At 31.9% G+C, this 13,694-nt stretch overlaps 1 protein-coding gene across 1 annotated transcript; it reads left to right on the forward strand.

Annotated features, from left to right (window-relative positions):
- Positions 1 to 3,066: 3,066 nt before the first annotated feature.
- On the forward strand, positions 3,067 to 5,449 carry LOC106715763 (hydroxymethylglutaryl-CoA synthase 1). Its single transcript, XM_014509113.2, has one exon. The coding sequence runs from the start codon at positions 3,493 to 3,495 to the stop codon at positions 4,861 to 4,863; it is 1,371 nt and encodes a 456-aa protein (XP_014364599.2). The 5' UTR covers positions 3,067 to 3,492; the 3' UTR covers positions 4,864 to 5,449.
- The last annotated feature ends 8,245 nt before the right edge of the window (positions 5,450 to 13,694 follow it).

Genomic DNA, 13,694 nt, shown 5'->3' on the forward strand with positions numbered 1-13,694 from the left:
ACACAATGTTGCTGTTTTTTATTTTATTTATTGTTCATGTGAATAAAATTTCGTCTTAATATTTTATGTTGGTAATATTTTATTTTCAATATTAATATAACTGTAATCTGTTCTGTAGTATTTGACAAGTCTTGGCTTCTATTTTAATCATTTTATATGAATTTTCTTACAATAGTAATTCAACCCAATTGAGATTTAACAATTTTTTTTTTGATATTTGATCTCAATTCTTAAAAAAAAACAATTTTGTTAATCTATGGTTCCTTCTTGTGTGAGTGTCGAGTTAAGTACACGGAATAAAATATGTAAAGTTTTGTAAAATTAAAATAAACGTTCTTTTCAAATTATACAAGTGTTTCTATGGCAATTCACTTCCACTGTTCAAAGAAACATACTCTGCGAACAAATATTACTCCCAATAATTAATTTAGATTAATTTTTATTTTGTTTAAACTAAACTATCAAAAAATAACAACATGAAACAATTAACTGATTGATGACTATTAAGTTAAAATGTATCTTATTAGTTTTTAACGAGCAAAAACAATAACGAATAATGAGAAATATTAAAAACATGTTATATGATGTAAATACTCATTACGCTTATGAGCTTATGACAGTGTTAACATAGTTGGACCCAAAGCACAATAAATATTTCAATATGTCAAAAAATTTAGATTTATTGCAATTTTTAGAGTCTATAATATTTATTTATTGTCTAATCTCCTAATTTCCATTAAAGAGTCTTCTAGAACGAAAAATATGGTGGTAAATATATCTTCATCCAAAAACAGCAAGAAATCACAAGACATCACCTGTATAGTATTTGCAACTCAACTCAATTGTTACTATATACTCTACATCACGACAATGTTCTTTGCTATGGCAGTTACACTGTAATTCAATAGCCTGTTCAAATGTTTTTTTTTTTTTTTTTAGAATCCTCAATCGTGACTTTTTCGACCTTTACTTACATAAGATTTATTTTTTAGGTAAAACAAAATAAATTTGTAACAAAGTTGCTGCTTTCCTGTGATTAATTAAAATGTAGTCAAGATTTGACCTTCTCGTTCGTTTTTAGTTTACAACGTTGTGGTTACGTTAATTGTTTTCGTTGACTTGGATAAATAAAGGTTGAGAAATTTAAATAAAAGATCTTTTATCGAGTTACATTAGCATCTACTTTATATTATTTTTCAAATATGGAGCCCTAACCTACTGAGTGGTATGCTTAAGTCCTTTTGTGACCTCCGTATGTCCAATTGTTTTTACAATCTAGTAATGTGTGACCTTAGACCAAAAGTCCTTATAACTACTGTTCAAATATCAATGATGTTTATTAATTTGAGACTATAATTTTTAAAAGTACTAATTATTTTTCTTCATGAAAAAGGTTATTTTTCATAACGACTTGGGAGCTAACTTTAATATGTAATTATCGATTTTTTGCGTCGAGAATGAATTGGGGCTTTTTTAATGTTTTTTTTCTTTACAAAACATTTGTATGTGTGCAGTACAAACAAAAACAATGACCTTGAGTTGAATGTTTGCATCTGTTTAGTCATTCAAACTAAAGTAAAGTTACATATTTCCTTTTAATTACATCTTAAATGTACCAATTATACTTTTTTCTAGTTTCACACAAACTATTAATAATAAATAAACTGTTAATTGATGTCAGTTTGCCTTGTACTGTAAACTACATAAAAAGTACAGCAATCTTGTCATAATCGTTGAACTTTTTTTAACCTTACCTTCAGATATAGGAAGTAAAAGAAAAGATTTTTTATATACTTGAAGTTTATTTCCATGACTTATAGATAGGCTTACCATACGTCCCGGTTTGACTGGGATAGTCCCGGTTTGAGATCCCAGTCAAGGCGTCCCGGTCAAACTTGAACAGCACCGACACCCCAACCAATCGTTCCTCTGCGCCGTTTTTTCAATATAATTGCGTTTTCAATTCATAATAATTTTGATTGCATTTCAAATATGAAAAACACAAAATAAGCGAAAAGCAAAATGAAAATGAGCCTCTTTTTCTTCTGCGTCCCGGTTTGGCTCTTCGTAATTATGATAAGCCTACTTATAGATAGACCGTGAGGATCGCGTGTGGAGTATCGCTAATTGCCCGAAATGTTTTACTGCAAATGGTTGATTTAAAGAAATTTTATACTATTTTTACGACAACGTTTGTTTTTAATTAGGAAGTGAAAAGGCTCAAGAATCACACACTATGCCAAGGGATCTGCTGTTATGTTTGGACTATAATATTATTATTGGCTATCCTATTTATTTCTTTTAGGTAGGAAAGAAGTTGTAATTTAGTTGGGAGGATGGCGTTGTAGTTTATTTGAACAACACGAAATATCTAAAAGACAGGGTGTAAAGTCAAGTATTTGCATGATACGTGTTATTAATGTGATGTTAAGTCAGTTTTTTTTCATATTTAATAATTTAGGATTCATTCACATTGATCATTAGAAATTTAGCATAAGCAGATATTTAAAAAGTTTTGATAGAGATATGAGATAGTTATTTATTTAGCTCATCGTAACAGCTTTTCGTGACAATTGGGACGAGTTTTGATCATTGATGACCGTTAACGAAGTGAAAGTGGCACGACATGAGAATTTCAAGTGCCAACAAAACAGACCTTGTTAACTTTACTATGAATTGATCGAATTCCAATGTAAAAATATAAAAAGATACAAAAAACAGTAACGTAATATAGTAATAATTTTAATGATATAATGTTATATTAACATATTGGAATAACAAACAATAGAATAGTTATGACGAAAACAAAATAAACATGGGTTCATTTCTTCAATGATAAAGAAATGACGCCCGAACTATTGATTTAATGTATTTTATGAGTCTCGTCGTTAAATAATGTCATGTGTGATTATATCATATTGTCTAATTTACCTTCATATTTTACTTTTTTTAGTTAATAAATTTATTCCGCATCAACATTCCAGGCTCCAGGCTGTTACAGAACGTGTTTGTTTGACGTTTTGACGTAGCAGATAACCTAAAAACTGATCGAGTCACGTCACGTCACATGAGTGGAGCAAACGAATTTGACATGAAAAGAAAATTGCAATACCATTAAACTATTTTGCAATAATTTCGTATAACATTTAAACATTTATAAATTAAAGTGAAAGTAAAAATCAAGTTCATTAACAAGGACAGTGTCATCTGCCAGCTTTACATTTATGAATTCTAGTTATTTATATTATAATTTGTTATCGGTCATTTGCGTAAGAGTAAAAGAAAGTTGGTTAAATAGTACCGTTGTAGGTCAATGGTATGACTCGTACACTTCGTTAACGTGTAGTTCTGACGTCGACAGCAGACGAGCAGCGGGCGAGACGGTGGGTTCACCAGTCTGTACAGATCGGCACAAAGTGCAGACGTCGGTGCGTAAAGTGCTCCTGAATTTAACGTATATCTATAAACGTGAAATATAATCCCTTTGAAATTATGTCGACGAAAGTCCAAAACGTAGGCATTCTTGCCATGGAACTTTACTTTCCTTCACAATACGTGGATCAAGTGGATTTAGAAAAATTTGACGAAGTCGGCACGGGCAAATATACAATTGGTCTCGGGCAGAGTAAAATGGGCTTCTGTTCTGACAGAGAAGATATAAATTCCATCTGCATGACTGCTCTACATAGACTTATTGAGAAGAACAACATTAATTTGCATGATATTGGAAGACTTGAGGTTGGTACTGAGACAATTATTGATAAAAGCAAAAGTGTGAAGACGTTTTTGATGACATTGTTTGCCAAGGAAGGAGCCACAGATATAGAAGGTATTGACTCCACAAATGCTTGTTATGGAGGTACTGCAGCACTTTTTAATTCAATTAATTGGGTTGAGTCCTCTTCCTGGGATGGTAGAAAAGCTATTGTTGTGGCTGGGGATATAGCAGTGTATGGTAAAGGGCCAGCAAGACCGACAGGTGGTGCTGGAGCAGTGGCAATGTTGATTGGTCCCGATGCCCCCTTAGTTTTTGACTGTGGTGTCCGTGCATCATATATGACACATGCTTATGACTTCTATAAGCCCGATTTAGCTTCTGAATTTCCCTATGTTGATGGAAAATTGTCTATCAAGTGTTATTTAAGTGCTCTAGACAATTGTTATAATCTGTTCTGTAAGAAAATGAGGAAGGATAACCCTGATTTCAAAGGTTTATTAAGTTTGGATGGTATGTTATTCCACTCTCCTTATTGTAAATTGGTACAAAAGTCTCTGGGTAGAGTGTGTTTTAATGATTTCCTTAATGCATCACCCGCGGATCGTGAAAAGCAATTTCCTGGACTATCTCAGTTTAACAATCACAAAAGAGAAGAAACATATTTTGATAGAGATGTAGAAAAGGCATTCATGATTTACAGTGAAAAATTATTCAATGAGAAAACAAAACCTTCATTGCATGTTGCTAAGAATGTGGGAAATATGTACACTCCATCTTTGTATGGTGGCCTGGTGTCATATTTGGTTAGCAAATCACCAGATCAATTGATTGGTAAGAAGTTTGCTCTATTTTCATATGGCTCTGGTCTTGCATCTACTATGTATTCTATAAGCATATGCAAAGATATGAGTGCCGGGTCAAAGTTGGAGCGCTTAATAAATTCTTTGAACAACACAATTGCAATGTTGGACAAGAGACAATGTGTTGACCCACAAGTGTTCTCTGACCTTATGGATGTGAGAACAAAGAATTATCACACTGCTCCTTATGAGCCCTCTGGGTCAATAGATGTCTTGTTCCCAGGCACATACTACCTGGTCCGGATAGATGAACAAAGGAGACGTACATATGAAAGAAAGCTTTAAAGATTTACTAGATATTTTACTATAGCATTTGGTGTAGGAATTAATTTCAATTATTATAACTTTGAAGCATTACCAAATAATGTTACAATAGTGAGCTTAGTAATTCCATATTTGTTTGTTTTGTTTAGTTTATGTGTTTAATGATTTCATTAAATTCTTTGTGAACACTACCTTAAGGTAACTATATTATGTAGGTAGGAATCTTATTGTTTGGATTTGGAAGTGTTGTGGAATGTGAAATATTGTGCAATAAAGCATGGTTGTGGAGAATGGTTTATGGATATTCTCTCAATCTCAATTTAATGTAATTAATTAAATAATTTAGTATTTATTAATGTTTGTACATGGCAGGGTTATGGACTCGGGGAGTCTAAATATACAACAATATATATATAACATGCAAATATATATATCAAGTACATATTATGAATATTGTATGTATAAGTAACATATTCCCTTCCAAAATTTAGTTATCAGCAAATGATCATCACAAATATCAATTTAGTCACAAGAAGCCTTAGAAATAAGATATACCATCATTCAAATGTACTAGCGCTGTAATATTACAAAATATATTTAAATTTTCAATATTGTCAAGGAATTTTAATTGCATATTAATTAGTAAATTGAAATAAATGAATCGACAAATTGTAATTTAAAGATAAATTATATAACCTATTAAAGAAATGAGGTAGTTAGAATCGAATTTTTTCATTCAACTTTTATTGGTATAACAGTGAGTTTACACTGCAAAAACAAACAAATTATTTATGTTATTAAATTAAAATATTATATTTAGTTGGTGTTTTAATAAGATTTCTTGTGAAATTTGCTGAATAGCATATGTGTTCACTTGTGTTCACAAGGTGTGCAATTTTTATGAAACTTATGTTGTACTGTTTGATATTATAGTTTCATATTTAATTTTTCGGGTATGCTATTTATTTATTTATACCAAATATTAAATCACTAATAATATTCGGTTTAAATATTGATTGGTTTTTATTGTGACTATAATTTATGAAATATATATTTGAGATAAAAATTTTGTTTCATTTTGTTCAACATTTGTAAAAATCTTTATCAGGACGAAGGAAAAGAGCCCTATACTATCCCATAAAAAAAGATATGTATGATGTCTTATATAAAAATAATTTATATTATTTTAATTATATTTTTTACAAATTACAACAATGTAGAAAACTTAGCTAGTATTTTGTTTCGATACTCAATGTTCTATCATTTTAACATTAGATTTATGACAAAAGTAGCGAGATCATAACATGTTTGACAATGTTTTGCAAGTGTAAATACACTGGAAAAGAGAGTATGCGCGTGAGTTTTGAAGGTGAGGGTGAATGTCAAACTCACTGAATCTGAACTTTAGAGATCAAGGTTTCCGCTTGATTAATTAATTATTTGCTTTGTAAATACCTACATAAACTTTATCCAACTCCATACTTAGATATATTCATTTGTGCCCTCATAAAATAATCTGCAGTAATATAATTTACAGATACTTTGGCGGCTCTTAACTTCGCGTGAGTTACTGAAAACAGTTTTAGGTGTAGCGGGATGGCGGCGGGACGGCAGAGTAAGACCTAAGTAATTAATTTCAACGTAATGACTGGTACCTATACTTACAAATATTATGAAAACTGTTATATAAAAATTAGCTTCTAAAATAATTCTACATTATCATAATATATTTTTATAGCATCCACAATGTACGTCAAATTAAAAACGAGTAACAAAAAGTAAGGTTATATTTATAAGGTCGAAGTAATTATGCTTTTAAATTCGTCAATCCACGCCACTGCGTCTTTAAAAATTAAATCAGGGTATATTGGCCTATGTTAAATGTTAGCTTATGACTGGATTAAATGATGTGTTGGCACAAGAATGTATGACGTAGTAATGGCACACCTTAACCCATAATCATTAACTAAGTGAGCTCAACAAGCTATTTTGGAATAACATTGATTCGTATAAAAATGCCTAGAAATCTTTTATTCAGATCAATTGTAATCCGTAAATGAACCCGTTGGTCCGTTATTTCATTATCTTCTTTACTAGTATTATTTTATCGGATATATGTAGTGCTTTCTAAGTAATTATCTATACCACGTAACTTGTAATTCTAGTACAAGTAGTACATTTGCTGGTAAAACAGGTACTTAAATTTTTGTTTAGCTTTTTGTTTTCTTGATAAATAATTAAATCGTTTTTAATTTACATATTATAATATAAACAGAAAATTATAACAAAAAATTGCATACAATACAATGGGGCAATCGCCTTTGTTTATCCAAATGACCTTTTCATATTTTCTTAGTTAATTATACTAAAATACCCTTTGTAATTATGGTAAATGATTTTTTAAACTGTCTTATTGTTATAATAACGTACTTTTTACATTCCTATTACTAGATTAATTCACATTATTTTTATATGTTGTTCAAATTTTAATAATTACACACCACCATTGGACACCAAAGTCAGATTTTAGAGGAATTGTATCCTTTTAGAGTCAGGTACCTATATGTGACAAGCGAACGCGGAATGATCTGTACAGGAGAAAATTTACAAGCTAATACGACTCGTTGGTTTGTGAGACCAAAATCCCTGTTTAAAACAAATCGTCATCCCTCTCATTATCTTTAGCAGTCTCCTGGTGAAAATTTGTTATAGTAACTCAAAGGAACTTCCATTGACCATACTTCTCTGAATGTAGCAGAATGTTCTAGAAGAGAGCGTAACTACTATGCCTTGATAGACCGGTAACTAGGGATGCGAAAAAAATAATCGATTATTAAAAAAACGATTATTTTTTCTATAAAAATCGATAAATCGACTAATCGATTTTTGGTTAGGAATTTAAAAATTGATTTTCAAATAATCGATTTTTCCATTCAATTTTAACATCCCTACCGGTAACCCATATCCTTTGGCCATGAAAACGAACGATAATCTTACATAGTTACGTAACCATAAAATATTTAATGCAATCAACCATTTTTTTTTTTCAGGTCATTTATTGCGTTAATTTATACTATTTTTTGTTTTCAAGATTAATTAAATAAGTGAAGATGTAAATGTGAAACAATGTGTGTTTCTTTGACTTTAAAATATATCTTTTCCATTATGGACGAAATAACACGCACTTTAATTAAAAGTGTAGTAAAAGTTAGGTAATAGAAAACACCGAAATTATGGTTAATAACATATGCATTTAATGTCCGACCAGGTAACAAAAATATTGACTACACTTAAGAAGACTTTTCCAACTTAAGTGCAAGAACAAATTTTAACTAATGTTTATCAGGATTTACAAGGTTTAGAAAGGGAATTTGACTTTTGGAACGAGACGCTATTATTTATGCAGCTTGTTTACATTATTATAACATTTTGAAATTTAAAAAAATCTATTTCTAAGGACTGTCGAACATTTTGTTGTTTAGCCACAAAATACTACTAATTTTGTAGAAAATTCATAATGTTATTTTCAGAGCTGGGCATTAACTCGTTAATCCGTTAATCGTTAATTAACGAAGTTAACATTTTGCTTAACGGATTAACTTTTAAGTTAACTTCAAAAAGTGTTAACGCTTTTGTTAACTTCCGTTAAACTCAACTTCCGTTAATAAAAGTCCGTTAATCGTTAAATTAGAAACTTGGAGACATGCTGTCATTTTGTTTAAATTACGCGCCACGCCACGCTCGTAAGTTTAACTATGTTGGGCGACTGTCGGCGACTCGAATGGTGAACGAACGATTTGATAATTGATAAATGTGAAGTTCGCGTGCAAGTGTGATGCATCAGAGCGTCCGGGAAAGACGTGAACAACAGGACAAAATAAAAAGCAGGTTCGAAATAGTATATTTCATTACGAGTATATAAAAGCACGAGTATTTAATAGCCCACATCCCGAACGCTCTTCGTCCCTGCAATACGCCACTTTTTGAGCAACACTTTTTTACTCGTGCTTTTTCTTTAGCTTTTCCAAACTCGTGCGCTCTCTTTCCCAACTGTCAAAATAATGTCTATTAAAAAGAAAAAACCAACCACGAAGTTTTTACAAAAAAAAATCATTGAAGTTTTTATGATTCATGCAAATATTTCTAAAAAAAGCTCCCTAATTTTTTACAATATCAGATTTAATTATTTGATCTAATGAATTAGGTTAGGTTTCTTTTTATTTCATCTCTTTAAATTTTATTTTCATTTCATATCAATAAAAATAATCTACTGAAGACTTGGCTATTTGGGCAGAATGGGTAAAAAAACAAAAAAAAAACATTTTTAAAACATTTTAGTTAGTTGAGTTTATTGTGTTTTTATTATTCTATTAAATTGTTGTAATTTAAATAGTTGTTTAGTACACGTGCGGAACCGTCATTACAACTTGTTCCCACTGTCAACCCTCACCATCGGCTGCGCCTCGGCTCGGGTAGACATTTGTCGGAACTCTTTGCAATGACAGGCTTTCCGCACTCGTAATGAAATATACTATAATGCATTCATACTTGTCTCTAATACTAATGTGTTATAGAATGTATAGTCAAATTACTATTGTAAACAAGTGTCGCAAACAATAAGTGTGAAATTAGTATGTATAATTTTGGTATGGTTAACTGTTAACGATTAACTTTAACTTGCGTTAAATTTTCAAGAATTTAACGCTTTAACGATTAACGAAGTTAATTTTTTAATTAACGAATTAACGATTAACGAAGTTAATTTTTCGATTAACTGTGCCCACCTGTGGTTATTTTTCCTCTTTAAGTTTTAACCTTGTGGTGAAATTGTCACAAGAGCCAAATTAAGCCCTGAAGGTATCAACATGAAATAACACACAATTTATGTCTTAAATGAAGTTACGAGGTGTACTCAATACAATGTAAAAATGTTGTAGTATTTATAAATAATATAAATATATCAAATAGGTATGTAAATTAATTGGAAATACTAAGATAACTAAAAACTGACAGTTTTTTTATTCCCCAGCTAATAGGCAATATCTTTGAAGTAAAAAAAGATGTTTTTCCTACCCGTCCCCCTAGATCTAGCCTAGATCATCGGCTGGCGACGCCCTTGTATACCTTAGGCATTGGAAATTGTTAATTATTTTAAGGCTAGTTGAAGTATACAGGTAATGTAACGATGATGAATAAAGTTATATCTTAATATGGTATCTTCACCATCAATAATGTATCTTTATTGCAGAAGGGCTCGATTGACACATTTTATCTCATTAAGGAAAATTACCAGAATCAAAAGTCCAATAAAAATTAACAAAAGAGATAATTTTACTTGGATTTTAACGACTCGCGCAAACAACGAGCGTTCGGGTCGCGTTCCTTTTTTAAAAACGATTTTTTTGTAAATACACTATGAAAATGAAAGACTTGAACGGAAGTAGTAGATGAGTAAGAGAAACGTTTGTTAGATTTCTTATGAAAAACCAGAGATAATGCTTATCTTCAAGAGTCATCAGGCGATGTTTAGATCAAGATAAGAATTGAAAATATCATACCGTGGTTAACCAATGCCGAAACTTCGTACAAATGATATAATTTTATTCTCTAACTTGCTTGATAAACCTGTGAAACTGTGTGAGATGGTTATTTTTTCCCGATTGACGGGAGGGTAATATTTGATGGGGTAGAGAAACTTAATGAAAATTTAAGTTCTTATTTAGTTTTTTGAATGTTCATGATGCCTAAAATTTTCACGAGAAGTGTGAACAAACTTAAAATTAGTGGGCACGATTTTGACATCTTGTTAAGGTGGTAGTTACCGCGGTAACTTATAATTTTTTTTAATCAAAATCTCAACATTATTACACAAGTTGTTCTTACGGTTGGTAATTTATTCGTTTCCGTCATACATACAAGTAACTTGATTAAGTATTCACGCACTCACTTTTGTCATGGTGATGGGTTGCTCTGAATAAAGTTACAGATAAGCCGAGCTCTGATCGTACCGATATCGATTATTGGTTTATGTTTTAAATATGTACATACATTTGCAAACATACATAACATTTTATCCATTATACAGTCGAACTTGGATGAGCGAGAAACCTCTATAAGCGATAGTTATTATCCGGTACCGACGGACGATCTCTATAAGTGAAAAATATATCGCGGTCCCTTCGACTCTCGCTTCTACTGTATATGCCAGTTTGGATGGATGTTTGTTACCAGGCACGACTGAACGAATTTCCATGAAATAGGGCACAAAAATAAAATGTAGCCCGGAAGAAGGCATAGGCTACTTTAACCCTAGTTCCGGTGTGTTCTTTTGGAGATCCCGGCACTTGAGGATGACCACCGACGTTGTTTTAGAGATTCAAATCTCACATAACTCTGCCTTTTGAAGATTCCCCCTCTCCCCTCCCACGAAAAACAATCTACTTTGTCCCAAAAAATATACAGTTTGATTTACCTAATTTTATTTAAAGAAAAACGGTGTAAAAAAGTAGTTTATAAAAATTTAATAAACAAACTCAAACTCAACATATACATGAACGATCAATCGCTCTTTAATCTTGAACCATTAGTTACATTATAACTGTAATTTGTAAACTACAGTGTAATGAAGAAGATCATTTGTTAAAGCATTTGGTAATAATAGTCGCTACACGTGTCTATTTGATGTCAATGCTGCTATATACTATACACTAAGAATAGTTTTAGAAGTGAAAAATATTGTTTCTCATAATATTGTGTACTACACTACTAAAATACATGTTGCGAATGTCTGATATTTCCATCCATCCATCCATTCAGCCTCGTAGCGCCCACTGCTGGGCATAGGCCTCCCCCAAAGATCGCCACGATGATCGGTCCTGTGCAACCCGCATCCAGGATACTCCCGCAACCTTGACCAGATCATCGGTCCATCTTGCGGGAGGCCTGCCCACGCTGCGTCGACCTGTACGTGGCCGCCATTCCAGCACTTTGCGGCCCCATCGGCCGTCCGTTCTGCGGGCAATATGGCCGGCCCATCGCCACTTAAGGTTTACAATTCTTTATTGTCTGATATTTGCTAGCTCTTAAATTGTTCTAAAGAACAAACTAACTATTAAATATTAAGCGATAATCCTGATAAATTGGTTAACGTTTGAAATTTCTGATTGGAATAACCTAATTAAATTGATGAACAATATTGTCGATAAATACCAACAATACCAACCGTTTTGGAGTTTAATTTATATCGATTGGGAGATTTCACTAGTAATTGACCTTAGCTGGTTGCGGGAAAAGCATATCTAGGGTTGGATTACCACTTCTTAACCGTGACATGACGGTAATATTTTTTTTTTTTTTTACAAAATTATGGAATAATTTCGGAAATGATCACCAAAAAGGTGTAGAGGGTTTTTTTTACACTATAATTTTTGAAATAATGAGATAAGTCAAGGTACAATTACAATGTTGTTTTCTGGTTGTATGAAGGAGATTGAGGTAATCAAGATTAAAAATTCTTTTCAGTATTCTGTATTCGATATTTGAATAAATTTAAATGATGTATCCGTCTATTACTAGCTTCTTTATTAGCACGTATTCTTCCTCATAGATAACCTCATCTCTACGTGCCAAGGCAAAGATTGCAAAGTCCATTTTACATTCGAGATAAAATATCAAATAGCCATTCATGTTTCGCAGATAATAAAAATTTGTATCATCTAACGACATTAGAATTCACCCGATACTTGCGTGGCAACAGCGAATGGAAGGTATTTTTTATAACAATTTTACAAAGTTATAGGATGATATATTTAATATATTCTATGTCTGAATTATCTGGATAATGATAAAATACTGGTACGGTACCTAAATTGGAAAACTGTAATACGAAGGTCATTTTACTTATTACTAAAAGTAGGTATTATTATATAAAGTAGAATTATTGCCGTTTAAGTTTCATCAAAAATTAAAAAAAAATTGAGGCCCAAAAGCTAATTTAGACATTAGTTTTAGTTATTTACATTTTTGGAACGAAGTTCCTTATCGCGCGTTGTGAAAGGGGGCTAGACGGAAAAAATTCTTACGAAAAGTTGTCACGACACTTTTTGCTATATCACCATGGCAACGACGTGACAATATATAACGAAAATTCATAGAAATAAAATGTACTTCTTGTGAAGACTTAAATTTTTTATTCATAGAATAAAAATTGGTTCCTTCACTAATTAATCGAAAGGAACTTCGTTCCATTCGGGTGTCCCTTGACACCTCTCAAGTTTTATTTTTATTTTTTTAATTTCTTGCTATCGGTAAAAACAGTCAATCAATTAAAGTTGTTAAAACACGCAATTAATATAATGTAATGGAAAAAAAACGTGAAAAAATACAAATGACATCTTTTTAGATGTTGTTTGCTTAAGGTAATTTATTACTATTGTTCCACTTTGAAAAAAAAAAAAATATTGAATAACAATAGCATCTATTTATTTAAATTACAAGATTATTAACTTTCATTATAAATGGTTAGGTAATAAAGATGTCTACCTACAATAAGTTTTTATGTTAAGTACGTAATAGTATAAATCCTCTGTGAAGTCACTAAAAAAAGGACGAACGAATACGCAACTAAATAGTGGAATAGGTTAACTGATTAGTAGTAGACGATTCCATTCAGCCTCGTAACGCCCACTGCTGGGCATAGGCCTCCCCCAAAGATCGCCACGATGATCGGTCCTGTGCAACCCGCATCCAGGATACTCCCGCAACCTTCATCGGTCCATCTTGCGGGAGGCCTGCCCACGCTTCGTCGACCTGTACGTGGCCACCATTCTAGTACTTTGCGGCCCCATCGGCTG

This window comes from Papilio machaon, chromosome 16, assembly GCF_912999745.1.
Source record: "Papilio machaon chromosome 16, ilPapMach1.1, whole genome shotgun sequence".
In the NCBI taxonomy this organism is placed as follows: Eukaryota; Metazoa; Arthropoda; class Insecta; order Lepidoptera; family Papilionidae; genus Papilio; species Papilio machaon.

Coding starts and splice junctions, on each gene's coding strand:
- LOC106715763 (XM_014509113.2), top strand. CDS start 3,493: ATGTCGACGAAAGTCCAAAACGTAGGCATTCTTGCCATGGAACTTTAC.